General features: G+C 40.0%; 1 protein-coding gene across 4 annotated transcripts in view; it reads left to right on the top strand.

The window, feature by feature from the left end:
* Positions 1-27,010, top strand: part of FSTL5 (follistatin like 5) — a 319,455-nt gene that overhangs the window by 93,625 nt on the left and 198,820 nt on the right. For all 4 annotated transcript variants that reach the window (XM_028743543.2, XM_028743546.2, XM_028743544.2 and 1 more), the window contains exon 4: positions 21,620-21,868. In XM_028743543.2, coding sequence (XP_028599376.2) covers positions 21,620-21,868 — 249 coding nt within the window. The remainder of the gene's footprint in view (positions 1-21,619; positions 21,869-27,010) is intronic.

The following is a 27,010-nucleotide window of genomic DNA, read 5'->3' as shown; positions in this document are numbered from 1 at the left end:
TCTACTTGATTTTCACCAACAGGAATCAGGTGCAAAATAGTGGCTATGGGGACCTAAAAATGAAAGAACAGGGTGACTCTGGACACATGGTCAGCTTAGGAATTCAGTACAGAATGAAGCATGATTTCCAGAGCATCCTTTTTTGTGGAGTGGGGGAGATAGTTGCTTCCATGAGCCTAGGGCTACTTGTACTAAACATGTTCTCCCCTCCCCTCTTCGGATAGTAATACAACAAATAAATAATACTGAAAACTAAATAGCTAGGGTTGCCATATTTCAAAACGTGAGAATCTAGACACAAAAGTTGTTTAGTTGGTGTGTGTGTTTTGCAAGATCTCAAAAGGGAAAATAAGTTTTTAACCTATTTTTTTAAAGGAAAATTACAACCCGCCCCCCACCAAAACACTTCCAGTATGGGCCTGTGTTTTCCCAGAAATTTATGTTGCTTTCCAAAAATTCCGCCCTGATGCCATTTTCAACAAATGAATCCTGGCTATGCCTGGGAAATTCCGGGTGTATGGCAGCCCTAAAATAGCTGTAGATGCTTCTGGAAGGTAAGTTGATGGAAGAATGCCTTTTCTCTCCTTTTCTTGACTGGAGATACTTCCATCAATGAATCTGTGTGTTTGAAAGAAAAAAGTGGCAGGTTTGGGACTGGAGCTGAAATGAGATGCAGAGGCTAGACTTGTTCTTTGTGAAGAATCTAAAATTGCAGAATCTAACATTTGGATTCAACTCCCTGCTGAAATACAACAGACCCCATAAGTATTGGCATTATACCGGCTCTTAAGAACACACACATTTAGACAAACATTTCCCTGAACTCCTACTTTCTGATCAAATTGTTTAAATTGCTCTCTTAATGGTCTTAATTGTTAATGCTTCTTTTTTGCATATTGTTATATTACAAACTTTAATTATGGATAATTAATTATGGATAATTACTATTTTGGTATAATTGTTTTGTTGTGTGATTGAATTATGTGTGGATTTTATAATTCTTTATGTACTTGTAAACTGCCTAGAAGCCATGTTGGCCATGTGAGCAGCCTAGAGCAGCCACAACAATAGTGTTATTCGTGTTGGTCCCTCCTCAGTTGGTCCCTAGAGCCAGTGTGGTGTAGGTGGTTAAGAGCAGGAGACTCGTAATCTAGGGAACTGGGTTCACGTCTCCGCTCCTCCACATGCAGCTGCTGGGTGACCTTGGGCTAGTCACACTTCTTTGAAGTCTCTCAGCCCCACTCACCTCACAGAGTGTTTGTTGTGGGGGAGGAAGGGAATGGAGAATGTTAGCCACTTTGAGACTCCTTTGGGTAGTGATAAAGGGGGATATCAAATCCAAACTCCTCCTCTTCTTCTTCTCATCCCCTGGAAAACAGAAAGACAAACCAATGGAGGAGCAGGATCTGTTTGAGTGTTAGTGATGTGAGCTTTACATCTCATGTTCAGCTGGTATATAAATGCAAGTAAGCATTTGGTCACAGAAAATGCCATCATTCTCCAGTGACCTTAATGTCAAGGAAACCAAAGCCAAGATATGTATTGGGACCCTTGAGAATACCTCGCCTGAGATTGGGACACACAACAATATTGTTTCACCCTTTTATAATGACTCATTGGACAGTTTGAGAACAGGATGCAGACAACGTCATTTCAATGTCCATCAGGATACTTTGCTTGAAGTAAGATATGTCGTGATTTGCTTGCGGTAATTCAGGCAATGCTTGGGGAATAGCAGCAAACAAGGACTCTCTTAAAGAAATCGAAGGAGAGAGCAGGTGGAGCAGAGGGCATAATAATTTGCAGTGAAGTAGTGGGCAAAGGGCTGGTTCTGTGAAAGGGAGGAGAACTGACAGCTAGGAAAACAAATAGTGATAAGCTGGCGTCAGTTCATCACCGGTGACCTTCAGTGCCAGGACACAGAATTAACTGCCTAAACTCTCCCATGTGTGCAAAGCAATAAAAAACCCAACAACCCAGGGAGAGTTTATATTCACCTGTTGCTTCACAACAGTTTCTCAACAGAGAATAAAGAATAAAGGGGAGGGATATTGCTGGCCCATATAATCCTTATCCCCTACTAAAACTAACTATGTGTAACTGAATAGTATGCATATTCGTCCTCTGTTGAGCCTCCCCTTTTCTTTCCTCCCCTTTCTTTATTACCTTCCCTGTGTTGAATTCCTAGATTACAAGCTCCTCAATCAGGGACTTCTCTTTCCCATATTACTGTGCAAAGAACAATGATTGTGCTATATGAATACGCTAATTAATTAATTGCTATTGAAAAACACAGATGACACCACTAATGGCATGCAGTCTGTGACTTAATGAGGACCTACACATACTAATTTAGATGCCACTAATCTTAACTATGCCAATCTACATATTTATGGATAAGAGTATGACAGAGGTCTGACCTAAGGGTGTGGAAGAAATCTGACTGAGTTCACATCTATATGTGACTCTAAATCACACTTCCAAAAAAAGAGAGAACTAAAATACAGCCGTTCTTAACAATTCAGCTTCTCCAAATTTTTCAATGCAGTTCTCCATTAAAATTGCATTCATTGCTTTAGGGGAAAGTGCTTTGCAATAGTGTTTATATTAGGCAAAATAGCATACTGACATGCCTATTAGAAGAAATGCGTATTTTAATGAGGACTTTTTAAAAAAATGCAAACCAATGTGGAAATGTGGCAAATACAACATAAGAGTGGAAAAAATGAGAAAACCAGAGAAATCAAAATTGTCTGATTAACCCATTTCTAGTTTTACCCTACCATTATGTGTCAGGGATGGTTTGCCCCAGTTCTAGCCTATACACATATCTATCTGTTCATCTGAATGTAATTTTAGATATCCTTTTTGTCAAATTACTAATTGCACCAACATATGACAAAACTGAACACCATGCTAACCAAAGTCTTGATAATTGGCTCATAGAATATCATTATCATCATTATGCATAATATTTTTAGAGATTGTGGTCATACCCAGAATTTTTTTTTTTTGTATGCTTTATGAATAATTTGTCTAAAAGCCAGTGCAGGGAGGGGGGGTTTACTGGATTTACTTCCAATAACTTAATATTTCAAATAAATGTCTTTAATGATAGTTTTCCAGATGAGTATTCACTAGTATAACTGCCAATGCTGAGTCTAGGCTGTCTGATTAATAGCTGTACAGTAACTCATAATATTTGCTCAGATTTTGTTCCAACTCATGAACTGAAGCCAGTGTGATTCTTCAGCAAGTCTTGATTGATTTTTAAATTCTCCATAAGCACAAGCTCTGCCTTGGGGCCCTTCAGTTGAAGGATGGGATAGAAATGGAATATTAAAAGTATGTTTTAGATTTGCCAAGAAAATCACAGCTTTTCTGTAGTAACCTATAAGTTACAATCTGTAAATTACATGTGATTGCCTTTCGTAGTTGGGAAATGAGAGATTGTCAGTTATTTTTCTCTTTTGTGTACTATAGCATAAGATCCTTGTAATTAGGAGTTTTTCCTATCACAATATTTTATTTTCCTTTTCGGTAGTGTGTAAAGATATATTGTGCTGTGGGTGAACTCTGAGTCACTTCACTCATAGCACAACACTCTGCACATTCTCAGGGGAAACACATTTTCTACTTGCCCCACATCCATTGGGGGACCTAAGGCCCACCTCAAAATAAGCTGGTGGGGGAGAAGGTCTAGGCCAGAGAAGGCCCATACTGCTTGAGAACACTTTGACAGCAGCCAAGGGGAAACTAAAAGAGGCCAGTTCATCAGTAAAGAGAGGCAAGGGGTGTCAACAAGGCTCAGATCCCATCTGCCCCATCTGTGCAATCCCTTATGCATTGGCTGACAAAGCTGCAATGGCTGCTTGAGCTGCATCATCTCTAAGTCCTCCTTGCTCCTCCAACCTCTCCTTCTCTCCCAGTGGCCCAGCTGGCTTACTTTAAATGCTTCTGCAGGCCAATTCAGCAAAGCTGTTCCTGGTCCTGGGCTGTCCCAGTGCAGAGTCACAAAAAACAGTACAGCTGCAGGTTGTGGTCAGCAGCCACAGCTATGCAGCATCATCTGAGCTTCATCTCCTCTTTCTCCAATGGTAGCAAAGCAGAGAACTGTGGGGGGTGACCCCAGGAAGAGTCAGTTTATGTACATCCTGATGCCCCATTATTGGTTACATTGGGTCATATAGGACAACTAGGGTCAGTTTATGTGGAGGAACAAACCACTTTATCCACCTGGATGCTCTATGTTTTGATTTCCCTGATGGTGGCAGTTCCACGAACCACTGATGCTATTGAAGGAACTGTGGCATCCAGTATTCAAGCACAAAGCAATCAAGGGAGAATTTGCCATCAGGTTCACTATTAAATTGTGCCTAAAACACCAGGCGCTAATATATATATATATATTTTTAAAAGTACATTGCCTCTAAACTTGATGCAAATAAATTGCCTTTCAATGAAAGGGCAGAGGTAAAGAAAGGAAAAGGAGCAAAAGATCTGGTATCATTCTCAACACTTCCCATTGCCCCAGTGTTAAGGCATAATGTATCCTGTCTAGTTATCTTGGAGTGGAATACCAATACGTTGCTCCATTATTTGTTTGGATTAATAAACAGCAAAACTAAGATCAAAATCACTGCACCCAATGTTCTTTAATATACATCTTTAGAAATATTGATATTTCATTGATTCAGAAGATACAGGAAGAATGGGGTTATATATTGCATTTACAGTGAAAAGATTTGAAGCCAAAATGTCAGCTGTTATACCCAGATCTGTTAATGTGATGTCAGTGCCAAGGTGTTCTTTTCCCAGGAAAAAAATGGAATAGAAATAGAAAATAAATTACTACCAAGGAAACAGCAAATATATTTTATGGAGCAAATGGAAAATACAAACATTCAGCACAAATGATTCTTCACAGAGCTATGATATCAAAGCAAGAGAAACCTATTTTAAAAGTTTATACTTCTAATGCGTTCATCCTGTTTTCTCTTTCTCTAATGTGTTCATCCTGCATTTACCAGCAACAGGGATAGAAACACAAACAAACACAAAACAATGCTTGCTTACAGTAGTTTGTTTGCTCTTGTATATGTTTTCAAAATCATGTTACAGTAGAATTATTTATCTTCCTTTTCTTGCCTGGCCCTTTCTGAGAACTTTCACAGTTGATTTAAATCCCTTTACACTTGCTTAAAGACAGCAACAGTGAGAGTGGCGGAAATGCCCTGTGGAAAGGGAGGTCTTGCTCTCCCTTCTTTCTCTGCTGGTGTGCAATGTGCCCAGTTGCTTATGGGAGACATCATTTCTCCAAACCTACCTTTCCATCTCTCCCCACACATCACCACCACCACCCCTCCTCCTGCTGGTCTTTTTCATTCAATTTAAAGAAAGAGAGATACATAGTGATTGGAGCCTGACTGTCAGGTAGTGACTGCCCTGGAAAACAAGTTAAGTTACTTGCTATTTTTAGTGCTGTAGCCTGGCATATCTCCAAGGTATATTGTGTGAAAATGGGAGGTCACTTACCTTTCTTGACCATCTCTGCAACCCATACTTTCACTATTGTAAATTATTTTTCAATTGTAAAACCTAAATGAGAATTTTTTTGTGATTATCTTACATTGAAAAAAAAATAGCATTTCAACATAAGACAGAAAAGAACTTTTTGTGGTTTTCTGACACCAATATCAACAGCTGTTTATAACACGAGTTTTCCAGAGTGTTGGGAGTTGAATTTATAGATAGTTGCCTCTCAAGAAATATTGTATATTGCCTGAAATGTGGATTAGAATGGGTACCCCACTTCTCTCTATAACTCTATTCACCGTTCAGAGATTGTGTGAAAAGATCCTGGTAAAGTCAAGATTTCCAGACAATATTGCAACTTTGTTGTTATTGCTAGCTTCTCTATATAACACATTATTGCATTGGGAGGTCAGAACATTTGGGATCTTAATGAGAGGAGAGCTCTTTCCTGAGCCGAAGGGTAGTTTGGACTAATGTGACTTGAGAATTTATGTGCATCCTTTGTTTTGGGTTTAGAGCTGGACGCCTGTTGTCAAAGAAGACTTAGATACTATTAGACGTTTGACACCGGTGTCTGTCTAGGTGCCAGTGATTGGTACAACTCTGGCTATGCTATCATTTGGCCTTTTGAAATGTTGGCCTGTTGATATGTTTCTTTGATTTTTTAAAATGTTGCTTGTATGTCTTGTAATTAAAGGCAGCCCTCTCCCCATTTACATGCGTTCAGTATGTATAGGCTACTGTGTATAGGCACATCACGCCAAACCTCCTGGAAACATCATAAAGATGTCACCGAAATGTCACTAAAAGGGCATAACGGGAGTGCGGCAGGGGGCATAACTGGGTATTTGCAGGCTTTCTCAGTAGGTTTCAATTATACATGATTTCACCGACGTGCAGAGTCTCAGAATGTAACCCCCACATAAAAGGGGAGCTGCCTATACTAATTAATCAACTTGAGATGGTTTTTTTCCCCTATTCTGACGTTGTGAGCTGATGATGATGATTTGGGCAAAGTATGATGTAGATAAAAAACCGTTATGTAACATAGATTAAAAGCCCTAAATGGTGGGATATTAAATGATGTTTCATTAATATAAGGCATGATACAAAGAGTTTGGATGGAAAAATGAAGAGCTTCAGTAAATGTTACTGTAAGATAATATCCACAGGCATCTCATGCGTAAAGTAGTCCAACAGTTTAATTCTTTAATAAAACCTTTTTATTCAGCATTTAGTTTTCTAAATGTTAAGCCACATTGCAGAATCCTTTATTTTTCATGATCTGTCCAACAAAATGACTGAAACTGATGCTCAAACACTGTAAATTTAGGCTCTGTAAAAACCATGAAATCCAAGTATACATTATTAAAGTGTGGAATAATCCTGCAAATATTTTAAACTCTTTAAAAAAGGAATGAAAGTTTTGAATCAGAACTTCAGTGAAGCTGGTGGTCTCTTGAGATCTCAGCTATTCCAGAGGTCTTATGTTGATCCTTGGCTTAGAATAGCTACTACTTTAAAAATCAAAATTTTATAAACTGGCTCGCCCTCTCCCCCCACAAATAAATAATGTCCTTTATGTAAACTTTAGAAATAATACCTCAGATCAGAAGGTCTATTTTCCAAAATATCAAGTTGCACAAATGCATTAATACTGCCAAGTTTTATTCTTAGGTGTCTTATGGGAATATATCCCCTTCTTACAAAAATACAAAGTAGGTCAGTTGTGCTGAGTACTTCTAAATTTGCGCTTGTTTCTTCCAAGAGTTTGAATCTAGGATGAAAGGGACCTGTTTTGATCAATAAACAACAAGCAAAAATGATTTATTTATTTTTTTAATTGCCTTTGGGAATGTGCTGGGTAGGGTATTCACATTTGCAAACAGATTAAGAAGAGTGCATTTGTCTGTCTTGTCTTAGTAAGAAAATGTGTTGTAAATATAGTTCTAATCTATTGGATCTATGAAAGTAATTTATCACACAGGTTGTCCTTCTGCCATATTACTGTATAAATTCACCTACCAATTTTCAAATTACATTTTAAAGCGGTTCAAAAAAAACACCCACAACATGCTATGTATGGACTTGGAATAGGTTGAAATTAAATTATGGAAGAGTGAAAATGCATAAGATAGAAATAGAATGTATTTGATACTGTATTATTTTGGATCTTTTAAAATGATATCAGAAGACTATAACTTCATGTTCTCCCATAGCCTCAGTCTCTAGTCATGAGTGTTGCATTCTACTTGTTTCTTTGACAGCAACTATATATCCATTGAGTATAGTGGTTTCCAATTAAACTGTTATGCATGCACACTCACAAGTACATCTATATGAGTTGTCTAACCCTTTTGAGGAAGGGTGTAACCCTTTTGCAGCTGAATCAGTTGAGCACATGCTTTCTATGCAGAAGATCCCATGTTTAATCCCTGACATCTTCAGTTAGTGCTAGGAAAAACTCCTGTATGAAACTGTTGACAGTAGAAAACTAGCTACACCAGTGGGTTGACATGGGAAGGCAGCTTCTACTGACTATCATTCTGAATCAGGGTGTTTTGTGTTTTGGCTTCCAGCAGATGGAGGACAGGACATTTTATGCCTCTTCTCTGAGGGTTGACATCCTACCACATGACAGTTTTATTTGGACTGTTATTGCTGCATTTGAGTGCATCTTAGGTTTACTCTTCCCATTTTCTAAACTCGGTTTTCCTTCAGAATTTCACTGGCTGTAGAGTATAAAAGACTTTAAATCCTCTGTGTTTCTTATGATCCATCTGCCTCTATGAAAGTTTCACTTGGATTCTCTTTCAACTTCTCCCTGGCAAGTTGTCTTGATGTTTAAAGCTTGTGGGTGACGGACTGATATTCTTCTGGTTTTTTTTTTTAGTGATTAACGGAAATAATCAGACAAATTAACTCAGCATCAACTAGAACCTTTGAGCCTCAATCCCGCCCACAATTACTTGCACATAAGTCCCATTTATTGCAGTGGGAGTTACATGTCTGTATCTGTGTGTTGGATTACAGACTTTAATGTTTCAATAATAGATTCAAGATCTCAGGAAATGAGTCACAAAAGGAAATGCAATATCTACAGTGGCTAAAAAAAATTATTTGCCTTCTAACCAAGCTGTTCTTTGGATAGCTGTCAATTGACTAACCATTCTTTTAGTCTGAAGTGTTTTGTATAACTCAAACCTATGCATTCTTCCTTATGCCAAGAGTAGTTGGCCCCAAAACAGATAACCAGCTTTTATGCTATAAATAAATGATTGCAATTTATCATTGACCCAATTATACTTGCCATTACAGGCACGGCTGATTAACGTGTGTCCGAATGACATGCAGTCGTGCACACATGCAAACCCAGAAGTCACTGAAAACATTGCTAAAAGGGGGTGTGGGGAATGGGCTGGGGTGTGCTTGTCAACTATATAAAATTATTTGCAGCTAGAGCACCAGCAATTTACACAATGCTCTGCCAAGTTTCATTATCGTATAAGGATAGGTCCCTGTGCTCAATGATCTTACATTCTAAAGCTGTCAGAAGGGAAGAGCAGCCCAGTTTATAGCTATTGAATCTGTGAACTTCTTCTATCTCTGAATACTTTCTCTTTTCAGAGTGACATAATACCAGTGGAATTTGGATGTTTATGCAGTGGCATTTCTTGACTGTGAGTGATGTAACTTTCTATGAAGCATCGCAGCAGTTGCTGTTAGTATAGGTTTTGGTCACGTATACAGGTCTAGCCCACTGTGATTCAATACTTAGCAATAATGTAAAAATAAAGGCTTCCTGTATGGAGGCTGTGAACTGCTCTGGATCGGTCTCCTCCAGAAATAAGTCTTGTGCAAAGAGTGATGCAGCTCCAGCATAGAAACATTTTTGTTTACCATGGTTTTTACTGGCTTTTTACTGATGAGTTTTAAGGGTATTTTTACTCTCTGGCTGTTTATCTTATTGTATTTTTAATTATTTTGATTGCATTATTTGTAAAACATGAGTTTTTGAACATAAGACCTTTAAATGAGACAGTGCCCTTTTAATTTTCAATCCTGCCTAAAATGTCAATTACATGACCATTGCTTTTTTTAATATCATCAAGCCCTTCTTTGGACAGCTCAATTGCTTAATAGTGCTCAGACTTAAGGAAAACGGCATGATACTTGCATTATAGCCCTATCTTTTGTTCAGCCTGCAAATTGTTCCTTTGTAAGAAGCTTTTCTTGTCAGTAATCCCCAAACATTTATGTATTTGGCTATCAAGATAATACAAACTGCTGTTTAGATATCAAAGATTATGGGGAAAGTCTGCTGTTGTTTTTACAGCAGTGCCTTCATAAAGAGCTGCAGTGCTTTGTCAAAGTAGTAATTAAATTTCCATCACTTAGCGCAGGTAAGAACAATTTATTCAGCTCTCCCCAGGTTCTTACTTATACCTTTTTAAAATAGTTGCTTAGTTGGAGCTATCCATTTTAAAAGCATGTTAAAATTAAGGCTGTGTGCATTAATTGGTTTAATTAATCATCTGAGCTTTGTTTTTATCCACTATTATCTCTCCCCACTTCTCCTTTTACACAAACTCTTGTTTTTGCCACCGCTGTGATGACTAAGGGCTCATCCACACTTGAGTCCGGTCTATGTTTTATTCTGTTTGCTCCCTGCTTTGTAGGCAAAGGTCAGAGAGGTTTCGATTGACATTTGTTACAATTCAGCGGTAAACAGCGGATTTTTCCTGGGGGAAGTGGTGGGGCAAACAAAAAACCTCTCAGTTCCTTGCCTTAGAAAGCACGGGGCAAGCAGAAGTGTGGACAAGCTCTAATTGTAGGCCACTTGGGACTTTGAATTGTGCTTTCTGACAGTACAAACTGGGTGCCTTAATCTCTGCCGCAATAGGTAGCTTTTCAGAGTAGTGAATGGAAGCCTGCTATCTACTGTGCTCCATCAACATCACTACTAGAGATATGGGACGCGGGTGGCACTGTGGTCTAAACCACTGAGCCTCTTGGGCTTGCCAATCAGAAGGTCAGCGGTTCAAATCCCCACTACAGAGTGAGCTCTCATTGCTCTGTCCCAACTCCTGCCAACCTAGCAGTTCGAAAGCACACAAGTAGATAAATAGGTACCGCTGCAGTGGGAAGGTAAATGGTATTTCCGTGCGCTCTGGTTTCTGTCATGGTGATCTGGTGTGCCAGAAGTGGTTTAGTCATGCTGGCCACATGACCCAGAAAGTTGTCTGTGGAGAAACGCCAGCTCCCTCAGCCTGAAAGTGAGATGAGAGCCACAACCCCATAGTCGCCTTTGACTGGTCTTAACTGTCCAGGGGTCCTTTACCTTTTTACCTTTCACTAGAGATATAGTAGCTACAATTTCCTCAGTGACCCAAGGAATCAATAGGGTTCCACTTCGTTGTAAAAAACTGCTAAGTGTGCTCTGGTTCCTTCATCGAAAAGAGACTTAGCTCCCAGGCTGCCTGTTCTACTTGCCATCTGGCTTGCTTGTCTCCAGACAACCAGCCATGGCATTAGCTTTGGTTTAGCTTTGGGTCCCAGCTGGTTTCAAGACTTAAAGACTCACCTGGCACCAACCTTGATGCCATTTTGGCACCTGGCAAATGCAATTTTATTCTCCTGTGCCTTTTAAACTTCTCCAGTTCTTATCAGTTTTAGCCTCACCATTCATGTTTTTGTGCTACTTTTATATGTTATATTGGTGACCTGCTTTGTTGTATGTATTTTTATTTTGTTTTTATTGTTGCCTTGAGCTGCCTAGCTATTGAGGACTATATATAAATGCCTTAAATCAACGATTAGTTGGCAGTGGCATTGAACCTACATGTCTCAATTTCTTCCTCTTGGCATATGTTGGGGTACTAAGCTCTGACCACTACATCAGAACTGCTCAGATTTTTAAAGACTTTCTCAGTTTTTCACAAATTGTTGTTCCCAATCTGTGATTTCATCCAGTTCTGAGATGAGTGTAACAGCTGAGAAATGGTTTCTTGCCAATTTGTTGCCAGTTTACATAATGGTGTACTCATTTCCACATGGAATGAAATTGAGTTTGCGATTTGTTTGAAAGTGGTACATTTTGCTACCGTAATTTAAGGTTGTGATTAATGAGTATCTGGGTCTAACTATCTATTACATTAAATGCATGGTGTACAACACTGTCAGCATTTTTTAATTTTAAAAAGTTAATACTTAGTATGCCCCCTCATTTTCTGAGTACTTAATAACAACAATAATAACAGTAATAATAATTTTATTGTTTATACCCCACCCATCTGGCAGGGTTTTCCCAGCCACTCTAGGCAGCTTCCAGCAAAATATCAAAAATAACAAAATGTCAGACATTAAAAACTCCCCTGAAGTCTGAAGTTCCGCCTTCAGACATGATCTAAAAGTTGTATAATTCTTTATCTCCCTGTCATCTGATGGGAGGGCATTCCACAGGGAGGGTGACACTGCTGAGAAGGCCCTCTGCCTGGTTCCCTGTAACTTTACTTCTCACAGTGAGGGAACTGCCAGAAGATGCTCAAAGTAGATCTCAATGTGCAGACTGAATGATGGAGGTGGAGATGCACCTTCAGGTATACTGGGCTGAGGCTAGGCGTTTAGGGCTTTAAAGGTCAGTACCAACACTTTGAATTGTGCTTGGAAACGTACTGGGAGCCAATGAAGATCCTTTAGGACTGGTGTTATATTGTCTCGGTGGCCACTCCCACTCACCAGTCTAGCTGACACATTTTGGATTAGTTGTAGTTTCCGAGTCACCTTCAAAGGTAGTCCCACAGAGACCTCATTGCAGTAATCCAAGTGGGAGATAACTAGAGCATGCACCACTCTGGCGAGACAGTCCATGGCTAGGTAGGGTCTCAGCCTGCGTACCAGATGGAGCTGGTAGAGAGCTGCTCTGGAAACAGAATTGACCTGTGCCTCCGTAGACTGCTGTGAATCCAAAATGACTCCCAGGTTCCGCACCTGGTCCTTCAGGGACACAGTTACCCCATTCAGGACCAGGGACTCCCCCATCCCTACCCACCCCCTGTCTCCCAAGAAAAGTACTTCTGTCTTGACAGAATTCAACCTCGATCTGTTAGCCACCATCCATGCTTCAACTGCCTCCAGACACTCACACAGGAGATTCACTGCCTTCACTGGTTCTGATTTAAAGGAGAGATAGAGCTGGGTATTATCTGCATACTGGTGGACACCCAGCCCAACCCCGCCGATGATCTCTCCCAGTGGCTTCATGTAGATGTTAAAAAGCATGGGGGAGGGGGGAGCCGGAGCCATGAGGCACCCCACAAGTGAGAGCCCTGGGGTCTGAACACTCATCAGAGAGCCAGTGTGGTGTAGTGGTTAAGAGCGGTAGACTCGTAATCTAGGGAACTGGGTTCACGTCTCCGCTCCTCCACATGCAGCTGCTGGGTGACCTTGGGCTAGTCACACTTCTTTGAAGTCTCTCAGCCCCACTCACCTCACAGAGTGATTGTTGTGGGGGAGGAAGGGAAAGGAGAATGTTAGCCGCTTTGAGACTCCTTTGGGTAGTGATAAAGCGGGATATCGAATCCAAACTCTTCTTCTCTTCTTCATCCCTCAACACTACTTTCTGGACACGACCCAGGAGGAAGGAGCGGATTAAAAAAAAACTGATAAACAGTTTTTTAAAAAACATTTGGAAACATCTCTCATTCCCTAGAAACATCACCAGTCTAAGGAATTTACCATTAGGGACAATTGTAGTTCTTACACTTTCCCAGAAGTCAGAATCCTTATGCTACATATTGGTCCAAGAGAAGCAGACAAGTTCCAAGCAGAACCCCACGACTGGCACTCTTTTAGGCCTCTGCCTTTGCCTCCTTTTCAGATTCTTCCATAGAGGTTTGAGCAGGAAAAAAGGACCTAGCCACCAATGTTGTCAAAATCACGTATTCTATGGTCTCAAATATGGTCTCCTGGGCCTTCTCCTGGCTCTCCTTCAGGCTACCACTGGGAAGGTCCTTCAAGGATTTGGCACCGGAGAGGGTCGCCTGCAGCTCTTCCATGTATAGCAGTGTCCCCAGCTCCCAACTCCTCTAGATGGTCCAGAAAGATGTAATGGTAAATGGTATCAAAGGCTGCTGAGAGATCCAGCAGGACTAGGAAACAGCTTTCACCTATGTCCCTAACCTGCCAGAGATCACCAACCAGCGTGCCCAAAGCAGTTTCAGTGCCATGATGAGGCCTGAATCCCGACTCGAAAGGATCCAAATGATCCACATCCTCCAGGCGTACCTGGAGTTGTTCAGCGACCACCATCTAAATCACCTTGCACAATAATAGAAGATGCTTAACCCTTCACTCACCTTCTATAACCTCCCCATTTCCTGTTTTGATGTTTGAGGGCATGGAGAAAAGACATGTTCTGTGTAGAAGTATACTGTTCTAAAACCCGTCACATTTCTTTATATAATAGAACTTTAAATATAAATTTATTTTGAACATAGACAGAAAGTCCAGAACCATCTATCTTTCCATTTCACACAAGAATACACTTAGAAAGTAATGATATACATGATTGCTTTTGAGAAAGTAGGGAATATGACTGTAACGTCAAAGAACTCTTATTGCCATAAAAATACTCTTAACAATCTGATCCCGTTATGAGCTTTCTCTTTTTAGTTAATCCCATACCATGCATACTTTTATATACACCCATCATATATAAATAGTCTCAGGATATAGTCTGAAGTCACAGAAAGAAACTGTCTTCCTGAAACTAAGCAGGTCTGGGTGCAGTCAATGTCCGGGTGAGTCTTCGAAACATGTAGACGCTGCCTTGGGTTTCATAATGGAATAAATGGGGGGAGATATAAATGTAATAACATTAATTAATATCCCCCACTCTTCACCTTTTTACTAAATTGAAAAGTTACCCTTCCTTGTAGGAGAGTTACTCCAGGTCTCCAATCATTTTGCTCTCCATTTCTGTACCATTTCGAGCTCTGCAATATCGTTTTTGTGACCTGACAACCAGAACTGTGCACAGTACTCAAAGTGTGGCCACACCATTAGGTTGTATAAAGACATTGAAAAAACAGAAGTTTTATTTTTGACCCCTTTCCTAAGGATCCCTAGCAAGGATTATTGAATTTTCTCTTTTTGCAGCTTCTTTGGGTTTATAATTGCTGTCACAGTAAGCATCTTTTCTAGGAGGAAATGGGTGTAATATCATTGCACCAATATTCTGCGGTCCAATTATTTTCTTTACTCTGTTAGCCTTTTCCCTTCAGATAGCAGAGAGTCAATTACAATAATAAATGAAGCCCAAAAAGAAGTCTAGCAACACGGTACATTGTGATGTCTCCATATGGTGCAATAATTCTGAATACTTGCCCACCTGTGATCTGTTGTATGCTTTCCAATCCAAGCATAGTAATGATTTATAGAATTCGGCCTCAAGAATTTGACAATTCTACCCCAAGCAGGACATTTAACAATTTGTTCTGTATATGCAATGAATTGCATCCAGTGGTGTCTTTCAGCTGACACTAAGGCTTCTGTCGGTGGAATGAGAAGGGAATAAATTTTCGGCAATTCTCTCTCCTTTCTCCCCCAGCCACATCCCACTAGCCTAGTTTTATTACCCAAGTGTTTTTGTCTTGGCTGCAATGTGTCCTTCAATTCTGATAACACCTCTTGCTTGTCCGAATGGAGGAGAGAGGGGTGTGCAAGTGTTTACAGAGACTCTACTGTACAAACATAAAATTTACTTTTGTTGCTTTGCCAACTTTTGCTTCTGGCCTTGGCCACCAGTGCCATGAGACCCTCAGAAAGTTGTCCTTAACAGAATGCAGGTATTGGGCTGAAAAACACTCCCCATCCCAGCGTACTGTATAAAAGAGTTTGGGTTTACACTTGTGTACTGGCAGCTGATGCCTCATACACATAGGAATAATAATTAGCCTGCTAAATTTTGAAGAGATAAAATGTTCCTTCCATGTACAGTAAATGCCGATACATTTGGCACCTAGATAATGTAAAATCTACTACTACCACTGAACAGTTAATTGATCATAATAGTGACTTGTTGTCAATTGCATATTGATAGTCCACGACCCATTTCACTGCTGTTTTATCATCCTCACCTGTTGGCACACCACCTAATTTTATTTATCCCTTCAGAGATCTCCTTAAATCAGATATAATGTTCCTGCTTTGCTCCTCTCTCATTCTCATAGTAAGGGAGAATCTGGCAAAGCAATTAGGAAAATACAAAGCAACAAGTAAACACATTTGAGCTCAGGATCAAAATATTTGTTTTGTAGGTGGGAGGGTGGTGGAAGGCAGGCACACCAACTCTATGGGGCTGAAGCCTCCACAGCCCCCCCATGTCTGCTGAGATGGGGCTAACCCCCCGCTCAATCTTGAGGGGGCAGAGGAAGCCTGGCAGGAAGTCGTCCTGACATGGCGTGGCCTGATGGGATGTCAAACCAGGCCTGGTCAGTCTCTCCCGAATCAACAGTGATGTCAGCCCCCCAATGTTGGGTGCAACTCAGTTCCTGTGGTGGAAATACTATTGGAAATACTGTTTCAAAAAGGACTCATGCTCATTTGTTACTATAAAAGCCCATATCACAGGGATGTTGGAAAGACATATGAAGCTCATTCCTCCAATAAGCACAATAGTTGGAAAGCCTTCATGTGCAACTACAGCAGCAAGAATCCTTATAGCCAAATACTGGAAGGCACAGGAGTTACCCACACTGGAAGAGTGGCACACGCAACTGATGGATTACATGGAACTAGCTGAAATGACCGGCAGAATCCGAGACCTGGGAGAAGAGGCAGTGGAAGAGGACTGGAAAAAATTTAAGGACTACTTACAAAAACATTTTAAGTTATATGAATGTTGAGAATTTGCTAAGTCTTGAGAAAAACATGCTTCAGTATTGAGATCTGGAAATGATTGAAACTAAGTTACGACTGAGAAAAGCTTAACTTTTAGAGTAAATAATTAGATGAAAATACAAAAACACATGAAACAAGGTTTTAATTTGCTGTTGATTTTTATTGTAAAGAATGCAGGGATGGAGGATGTGGGGAAGTCCAGTTGACGTTGAAAAAAGATTTGAAAAAGTGTCTTGTTTCTTTACTTTGTAAAAAAAAAAAGCTTTTGTTGTGTTACTGACGATGTATTGATGTTGTATTTTGACCCTGGAAAACAAAGCAATAAAAAAATATTTTAAAAAAAAAATAAACTTGTGTTTGGAAGCACCCAGGAAAAAAAAAAAGAAAAAAAAAAGGAAAGCCTTCATGACCCTTGTGTCCTTCAAAACTCATCTCTTCATTTGACAGAACACTGGAAGGCTGCATATTATGCTTTGTAACAGACTAATGTTGCAATGGGTATGGTATAGGTAATGCAAAGTGAGAAACTGGCATCAGCTACATGTTCCAATGTGTAAGTGGACATGGCATCAGGTGAACGGTGGAGACAGTCGCCTACAGGACATGGTTTTGCAGGCTGGCTATACATTTCTTACCTTTGCAATGTTAGTAGGCATTCTTATTAAGACTATCCACAGCCAGTAAAACAGAATTCAAACCATGTGTGCCCTGCATATTGTTATGCAATATGTAAAGACATATTGTTCCACGATTAAATTATATCCAGTTTATGTAAGCTGCCGATTGTGAATTATCTAGTGTATAGTGCAAGTGAATGTATGTGTGACCATGATTACTAGATAAAATTGATTTAATCTGCCTGGACGTTGTTTACCATTAGTCATAGAAAATTAATATCAGAATGGATATGATCCTTCTGTTTGTTTGAATAGTACAATGACCTTTCTGAATATTGTACAAATGAGTTACACTTTGTCTAATTGCAGCAAAGGCACTTAGAAGGTGTATTTGCATGTTGTATGAACCACTCTATTAACCACAGACTAATGGCTGGTTTACAGTTTTAATTGTTGCTTGTCTGTATTGGTTATTGTACTGCAAGCATTTTGTGCATATAAGGCTATGTCACTGCTCAGCTGTTTGATGGCCACCCAAAAGCATCAATGTTTGGTTTTTTTCAATGGAATGACTGCTGCTATTTGTTGGCATGTTTCAGCATGCTCTTCCACAGTACAGAGCTGATAGACCTCCTGCTAATGGGCAGGTGGGAGAACTGTCTTGATTTGATAGCTTGTGCAAACTCATTGTACGGCTTTGATGAAGAAGCTTATAGTGGATAGTGAAGAAAAGCAGTTCTCAGAAATCCAGGGGAGACCCAATTGTGTCTCCTCCTGGAGTACGAAAAGTCATTCATTTTCCGTACAGCATGATAATATAGATGATGATGATGAATTTTGAAAATGAATCTTGAAGGAGTCAATCACCACACCAGATGACACTGAATGCAGCCAGTGGCATCTGTAGAAGATGTTTGCTTGTCAACATTACTGGCAGCAATAGATGTAGATGACCAAGCTAGCATAGGAAATCACTGAGAAAGGAGTGCAAACATGCTGGGAATGTGGTCTGGGAAAGCACACCATTGTTTGAGACTCTGTTCTGCCATGTGATGCCCAAAACCTTCCTGATTCAGTGTATACCTTAAGTGTGTAGTCATCAATGCTGATGTGTGGAGGGCTGGCACAATTCTGAACCTGCATGTTGATCTTTGTCAGGCTGATGGTGTGGCCAAACCCTCTATGGGCTTGGACAAAATGGTTAATGTGTCTCTGTAGAGCTTCCTTGGTGTGCACTGTCCATTAAAATCCAGATATATACTCATTTGTTTTAGGAGAAATACATTTGAGCATACAGTTATATGGAATATAACAACTCTGGCATAATTAATATGGATGTGCTGCTGAAAGTATGTGATAGAAAAACTACTCAAGTTAGCAAATAAGAAATCCACAGCAGTTTCTCTCTGTTTTTGTAGTTACAGTTGAAAATCAGTTTTCTCCCAATTTTTTTTATGTCTGCTATCTCAATGTTTATGGAAGTGAGTTACACATGGTGAGGAAGTATTTGAGCATGCACTGTGCCTACAAGATAAATTGTTGTAAAGCAATATGTGTACATGAATACTTAAGTGTAAGTGGGTTCCCACGAGGCAAGACACAGTGATAGACACAAGGACCTTTATTGAACTAACAGAACTGGACAACAGGTGCAAAGCAACTGCTTATACACATTTCTGAAAGCCTGGGCCATTCCCACTCCTACTCCCAACGTGATTGGCTGTCTAAACTTCTAAGCAGCAAATCATGACTCAGAGTTTAAGGGCCAATGGCAGAGGCCCACATCCTGAAATGTTCTGTGATTGGATATCTTGTATCGAATCAGAACACAGGAGCTCAGAATCGTTAGTCCAGACTCAAGCTCAGGCAAACACAGACCACTGAATATATAACGAATACTGACAGATTCTTAGTTTGCATCATCTGAGTTGCGCCAGGGATGTGGGGGTGTGAATCAAACATTCTGAGTGTATGTCCTGATTGCCCACATCTCTAGTTACCTCATACATGCTTATAGTATTCCTTACCAATGAGTATGCGTTATGTGTTGAAGAATTTAGCTGCTCAGGAAAATCAAATAGAAATATAGCCATATAACAAAATATTCCCAGGGAATTTGAAGATATGCTTTTGCGTTTTTCATACCTCTTGAAATAATTGATAGTGCTTTACTTTTTTTTTTAAGCGAGTGCAAATAGAATTTATGGTTACAGTACACTGAATAGAATAACTGCATCTGCAGTATATCATCATATTTACTTGTGTCATGCTATGCAATCTGCAGTATATAATTCCACTAGGTCTCTCTTAGCCCTCTCCTCGGTGGTGTTATTTTGAGGATTCATTAATCCATACTGATCTGTTCTGTAGATAGACTCTCTCTCTCTCTCTCTCTCTCTCTCTCTCTCTCTCTCTCTCCCTCTCTCTCCTCCCGCCTCTCTCTCTCACACAGAGTTTCTAGTAATATAGTCTCCCCATCGGTGCCACTAAAAAAATAGTATAGCAAATAAGAGACTTTCAAAACTCCCAGGGTTTGTTGCTGGATTTAAACTATTTATCAGCTTGCACAAATGAGCTGCATAGAGAGCTATAGCAAGGGAGAATAATACAGAAAACCTAGTGTGCATATGAATGTGTTGCGCATGCAGAACGAGACCCCCTGGATCTCAGCTCTTGTTTGAGCAGGTAAAAGTTCCTTTTCCTAACTAAGATTGACTTTCTGGGAATGAGGGCTAAACTGAACACAGCAGAAGGCTTTTAATCCCCTGTAAGTATGCTGATGTAGGAGTCAATATAGGCTGACTACTTTACCTTAACTAATCTGAGCTAATTAACCTTGAATAAAATAGTATGTAGGCCAGAATTCAGAAGTCTCAAAGAGTTTAATAGATTGCATGACAACCAATTCTACAAACACAAACACACACACTCCTCAGCAGAATGAGGTCCCCTTGGTTCTTATTTTTTTCTACCACGTGTCATTCATGCAATAATAGTGAACTAGCAATGCATTTATACTGAACCATCCACATATTGTTCTACAATGCTTTCCCAATGTTACCACATTATTGTCATCTCGAACAACACCCTTGCACTATAGCACAACAAAAGCAGGACACCCCTATCCCCAAACATGAAAAGCTACAACATTTCAGTAGGATGCTATGGGTATGCAATGATTGGAAACAAAACAGCATATTAGCCCCCCCCCCTTTTTTTTTTGCAGGTATGAACAGTAGTGAAAGCAGGATTGTGTATAACTGCCCCTGAGTACAAATGATCAAGAATGCACAATAAAAAGAAGGGCTTCTGGAGGGATCCTGAGTTACAAGAACTGTCGATACTTTAAATGAGATGCACATATAACTTTTATTGGTATAGATGGTGTTGTGTTTCCAATGGTTGAACTTGAAAAAATGTTATGATGCATGCGTGAGGACCTGGGGAAGAGCCTGTGAGGTTTGGGGCCTGAATCCCAGGACGAGGCCTTCTTGGAAGGTCACAACTGGGCACTGCCCCTCAGGACGTTAAACCCAATTTCCGAGACAGCACCTAAAATCTGAGAACATGACAGTCCTAAAGAATTTCACTCAGTTGTGGCTTGTTTGGTTTGGGTAACACTCTTTGGAATTTCCAATGAAGAATGCTTGAGTAGCAGGAAAGTAGAACAGAACTGCTTTTGCAGGACTTTGATCCTTTAAATGAAGCATGTGAAGAACCTCTCTTCAGTGGTCTGATGCGATATGAATTATTTCCTTGTGTAGGTCCCGATACATATTTAAGACTCCAGCCCTGCATCCAGTTACTGTATATATGCTACTCCAATGAAATGAATGGACTTTGGCCTTTGTTCTTATTTACATCCAGTCCAAGTGGTGGCGGCACTGCCTCCTTAGTCTCAATGGAAAGAAGGATAGGGACAAAATTAGAGTCAGTTAATTCTGTTTGTCATTGGCTCAGGCTCCGCCTGCTGTTTGGGCTCCACACCACCATGCTCAATAGGAACAAGCCACTGCTAATCAACAACACCATTAAATGGCATTAAGTGAATCTTAAAACAGATTTTCATGTACCATGGCTGGGTCCTTTTTCTCCCTTCCACTTAGGACATATACCTTAGTCTTCCCCCACCAAAAAAAATTTCCCCTGACTCCTGAGTACTTGAATTGTCCAAAAGCAATTTTCATTGACAGGAAAATTGCTGAAATTATCACGCTGAGTAAGTTTGCTTTCCAAAACAATTTCTTGCAAATTCCAGGGGTGGCATTTGACTAACTTTTACTCTGATAGACATTATTGAAATTAATGGATGTAACTAATATTCATTTCAATGGGTCTACTCTGAGTAAAGGTTAGTTGATGACCACCCCAGTATACACCACACTTTTCTATTTCTGCCCCCTTATTCTTGTGTAGTAATAGATGGATATGGAGTAGACTATGCCAGTTTCCAGAATTTGTTTCTTCATTGTTTTTGATTATTTCTGAGCCACTTTGTGTATGACAGTAACCCTCAGGTGATGATGACATACAATCTGATAGCATTTTCTTATTTTTCTCTTCAGGATACGTGAATCATGATGCTCACCTTGGATCGTGTGAAAACAAGTACTGTGGTTTGGGTAGGCACTGTGTTGTTAACAGAGGAACAGGGCAAGCAGAGTGTGTCTGCATGGAGCACTGCAAGCCTCACTTCAAGCCTGTGTGTGGCTCAGATGGTGAATTCTATGAAAACCACTGTGAAGTACACCGAGCTGCCTGCCTGAAAAAGCAAAAGATTACCATCGTTCACAACGAAGACTGCTTCTTCAAAGGTAAGCGTGTTTGGACAATGCCTTGAAGACTCTAGCCAGCTGCATATTTTGAAGTAAATTCAGCTGGAGCGCTGATAAAATTCTGCACAGTGTATTGTGAAGAAATGGTAGGAGAACTTAATCTGACAAAACTCTCTTCCCCTAGATATGTGTCTCAGCTACGCCCAGTTTTCTCTGTGTCTTTTCTGAGAAGCCTTGGAATATAGATCAAGCGTGACTTTTGACACTGTTGTAACCAAGATTCCTATGACCTTGGTTTGAAGAGGTGAATAAAACTGTGATAAAGTAATGCAGTTCCAGGTTTTAATGGAGAAATATGTAACCACTGCAGAGACTGTATGTGTATAGCTTGCTGTTAGAAGCCTAATCTTTGAGTTACCATTCTATCTTGCCTTGTTGTCTAAAGCTTTTGTATTATTTTAAGATCCTGGCTTCTTTCTTGTTTGTCACTGCTGTTTTGATTCTGCTTTTCACTCTTTTTGTCTGTTGGGACAAATATTAATGTTTATTTTGATAATTTTTAAAATTTTTGTTTCATGTGATTGTGAGAAGTCTTGGGGGCTTTTGAAGTCACAGGGCAATGCAACACAAAACTAATGGGTGCTGAAAATTCAGAAAATGAGAGCCCATGACAATTTTACAGTGACTGAACTTCTCAGTCAGGTCCATTTCTGAGGCCTAATTTATGTGCAGATTTTTACAATAGGGTTGCTATTCTCTGATACTGGTTTGAGAAGTACCCATGAAATCCAAGCATGTATGTGATGTAGAACTTAAGTACTTTCCAACTGAGGACCCATATTTTTAAAAAGATGTGTGTCTTTAACTCATACAACTAACCCCTCTTCATATATACTTCACAATGAATACAATGTTGCTCATTAAAATGCCTTCAAGAATTATAATAAATTCATCTCACGTTGATAAATGCATATGGAGTTACCGGTTAGGTTTTGCTTAAGTCTTGACCATTGATTTGTGCCTTTCTGCTTAGTTCATTTCCCCCAACTTGGTTCTGGAAGTGCTGTATCCATTCCAACTGCTCTGTTAAGAGATGTGTGCTCTGTGGACAATGGAGTTTAATTATAGACATGATCCTGCACTTCGATTGCATTTTAAGCCCATGCACATTTTAGTGCATATCCATAGGGGTGAGAGACATAAGGTGATATTTTTAAGTGATCTTTAAGTTCCCCCACTGTGAGCACAAAGAAATGATTAATCTAACAATAACTGTTAGAGGTGGCAAGACCCCTTTTTTCTATGCAGAAAACACACATACAGGAGCATTTCATACAGAATGTGAGGCAGAGCTTTTATATTCAGTTTATTCTGGCAAGCCTAATGCCAAGGAAGAAGTTAAAGTTATAGATACAATTTCAGTTCTGTTAGTACATAATGGAGCCTTTTAAATTTGAGGTCTACAAGATGTTTTATAAGAGTCTGCTTGCATTGGAATAAAATCCAGCCTACATTTTTAATATGAATGCAATACAAATGAGGCAATTTTGTTTTGTTTTGTTGGCTCATCTCTGCAGTGTAATAGAAATGCAGTGACCATTGCACTGCATTTTCTTCATTCCATAATTGCTGCCCTGCTAATAACTTTTGCATTTGGGGGAGCCTATAGTAATTTCAGTTTAAAAGTTTAGCATAACAGTTGACTGACTCGACTTGTGGAGGTCACGCAACAAAGGAAGTGAAGTAGATGCTGATGGGATGGCATTTTAGGAAGAATGCATAATTATTGGAAGGGTGAAAGGTGTGGGAGCTGAAATTAGACTAGCGGTTCTGCATTATATTGAAGGATGGTCTCATATGTGACAACCAGAACAATTAAACTCAGGAACACTTGTACATGTTGTTAATGTGCATTTACATCCTGCTCGATGTAGCTTTTTCATTTAATTCCTTCACTGCAAATAGCTGAGATTCACAGACCAGAGTGCCTGCTGTCAGAATTTAAGTTGTGTTCTGCTGTCTCAAACCAAAGCTCTGTCTTGTACAGCATCTTGTTTATCTTCTGATATTGGAGGAAGCATTTAACCATCCTGGATAAGAATCATTTATCCTTTACAGAGTGTGCTTTCTCACCCTCCCATCAAGCTACCTGTCGGAGTTCCTCATGCATGCAAATTTACTAGTGAACCAGTAGTTTGCCCTGGCCACTAATGGACACTGTTATTGGGAAAGTAATTATACTGATGAAATTTTGCATGCTTGATGTCTACCTCTCCTTATAAAAAGGTAAAGGTAAAGGACCCCTGACAGTTAAGTCCAGTTGCGAACAACTCTGGGGTTGTGGCGCTCATCTTGCTTTACTGGCCGAGGGAGCCGACGTTTGTCCGCAGTTTTTCCTGGTCATGTGGCCAGCATAACTAAGCCGCTTCTGGTGAAACCAGAGCAGCGCACAGAAACGGCGTTTACTTTCCTGCTGGAGTGGTACCTATTTAACTACTTGCACTTTGACGTGCTTTCGAACTGCTAGGTTGGTAGGAGCTGAGACCGAGCAATGAGAGCTCACCCCATCACGGGGATTCTAACTGCTGACCTTCTGATCGGCAAGCCCTAGGCTCAGTGGTTCAGACCACAGTGCCACCCACGTCCCACCACTCCTTATACTCTAAAAATACAACAGGATGTTTTGACATTTAACAGTAAGACAGCTAATGGCTCCTCCAGATGACCTCTTTATTGTGTTTTCTTCCTGATTTCATTCAAAAAAACTTACATGGAGGTTAGAGCATGACTGATCTTTATTGAACATTTGTTCTACTTTGCTTGCAGGATGGTTATACAACAATGAACATTCATCCTGATTTGCTTGCAGGGTGTTTATGTATATATTCTGGTTAATCATTCATTTATCCCATCCTTTTCTATGCATTTCCCCATCACTGTCCTAACTTCAAAAAAGTTTTATTTATTTTTTAATAAAGTAGATTGTTGTGCCAGGACAACAGCATGTTCTACTTCACTTTAATTGTAGAAACCTAAATTTCCAGTTTGCATTTGAATCCCTCCCACAAAGTAGTGGCACCCTAAGCAAAACGAACCTCACAGTTTGTTCTTTAGTAGCATTGACCCAATTTGTCTGTATATATCAATTGGAATCTGAGAAATGCCAGGTTAGCTATCAGCTATAGTAGTTCATAATAATAAGAATGTTCATTATGCCTATCAAAATGTATTTTTTTCATAGAGCTTGAACAGAATCTGATTTGGTTCATGACATTTTGCAGCATTATTATGGTTGGATTATAATATCAGACTGTAAAAATACTCATAATTTAAATATCATGGGCAGTATCCAACAGAGAAATTCCATTACTGTGAAGAGTTATGGCTTGCAGTGAAACTTCCCCTCCCTTTCTTTAACTCCTGCACCCTGTTAGTCTCTTTTGGGGGTTCTCCTAACCCTCTGGAGCAGATTTGGGGCAGGGTTCAGGGGTGTGCCGGGAGAAGAGACAGTGAAGGGAAATTCTGTTGCACAGATACCTTGGGATACCGTACTTGAAACCACTAGAATTTAAAAGGGACGCGGGTGGTGCTGTGGTCTAAACCAGTGAGCCTCTTGGGCTTGCTGATCAGAAGGTCAGCAGTTTTACCTTTACATTACAATTTAAGCAGAAAATAAATGGTTTATCTGGAATCATACTACGCCTTCTAAAGCTATGTAAGTACAGTGGTACCTCGGGTTAAGTACTTAATTCATTCCGGAGGTCCGTACTTAACCTGAAACTGTTCTTAACCTGAAGCACCACTTTAGCTAATGGGGCCTCCTGCTGCTGCTGCTGCCACGCTGCCGGAGCACAATTTTTGTTCTCATCCTGAAGCAAAATTCTTAACCTGGAGCACTATTTCTGGGTTAGCGGAGTCTGTAACCTGAAGCGTATGTAACCTGAAGCATATGTAACCTGAGGTACCACTGTACTACTGTTCAGAGATTGTCATATTTCCAGTTTTAACTGTTATAGAGAACTTTAGCCAACACTTTCTGCCTGTCAGGAAAGCACTTTTGCATTGGCCCTATGGCAGGCCACCAGTCAGGCTTAACAATGTACATAAAAGAGGAGCATAAATGTGTCTGGCATCTGTTCCTGTATGTTGATAAAGTATGCACAGATATGGCCATGGGGAATTTAATTTGGAAACTTGCTTCCCACTCATTCTTTTGTCACTTTCTTTCTTCTACTCTACCCCCCTCCAAAAATAAAGGAAGTGACTCTTCCCCTCACTTGTAAAAACACACAAATTGTGTGTCTGAGGCAGGGGAAAAGGATAAATTGCCTCCTTGTCTTTCCCTGGTGTCTGACCTGAATTCTTCCTGTGCAGACTCAGCTCAATGAGGAACTCAGTCACAGACCACATCTATCAAGATAAGGGAGATTCTAAACCAGCTAGGTCTTCTTGATTGTTCTTTGCTGTTGTACAACATATTTTCTTATACTTTTTGCTGGCTTGTAGATCAGTGGGAGGACATGAACCATGAGCTAACCTAGTGATGAGTTTGTTAGATGCTGCCAACCATATGTGTACATTTCAATATGTTGTCCTGTTTCATTTCATGGTGGAAAGCTGAAGCGTGTTCCTGAAAAAAAAAGTAAACTACACAAAATACATAAAACCACAGTTTTCATATCTCAGCTAAGAGAGATGAAGCATTTCAGCCTGTTTAGTGCTCTCTCCCTTCATTCCGTACTGCAGATACATTGGTAAATCTCTCTCTGTGTTTTTTGTTCTGTAATTGTTTATTTACTCTCAATATTTTGTAATGCTGTCATCAGATGATGGGTCTGAACAAAATTTCAGGGGAGGAAGTAACATTCAGTAACTGAAGAGCAGAGACAGGTATTCGTGGTGTCCTCATTCGCAAGTAAACTTAGAGAACAGAATGTGTTATACAGTAAGTTCCAGGGACACTGTTTTGGTACTTTTGCAAATACTTCTCATTGCTAGGTTTTTCCTATGGAGATATGAAATGGGATTCTGTTTTCATTGACCACCACAATAGTGGTGGCAGGTAGATAGTGACTAGCTCAATGTCACTCAGTGGTGTTCCTGGCTGAATGGGGATTTGAACCCTAGTCTCCCAAGTCCTAGTCCAGCACTTCAACCACTACACCATGCTGGTAGTGTGTA

Source organism: Podarcis muralis, chromosome 9 (assembly GCF_964188315.1).
Source record: "Podarcis muralis chromosome 9, rPodMur119.hap1.1, whole genome shotgun sequence".
In the NCBI taxonomy this organism is placed as follows: domain Eukaryota; kingdom Metazoa; phylum Chordata; class Lepidosauria; order Squamata; family Lacertidae; genus Podarcis; species Podarcis muralis.
Note: the sequence above shows the minus strand (reverse complement) of the source record. Positions and strands in the feature narration are given on the sequence as shown.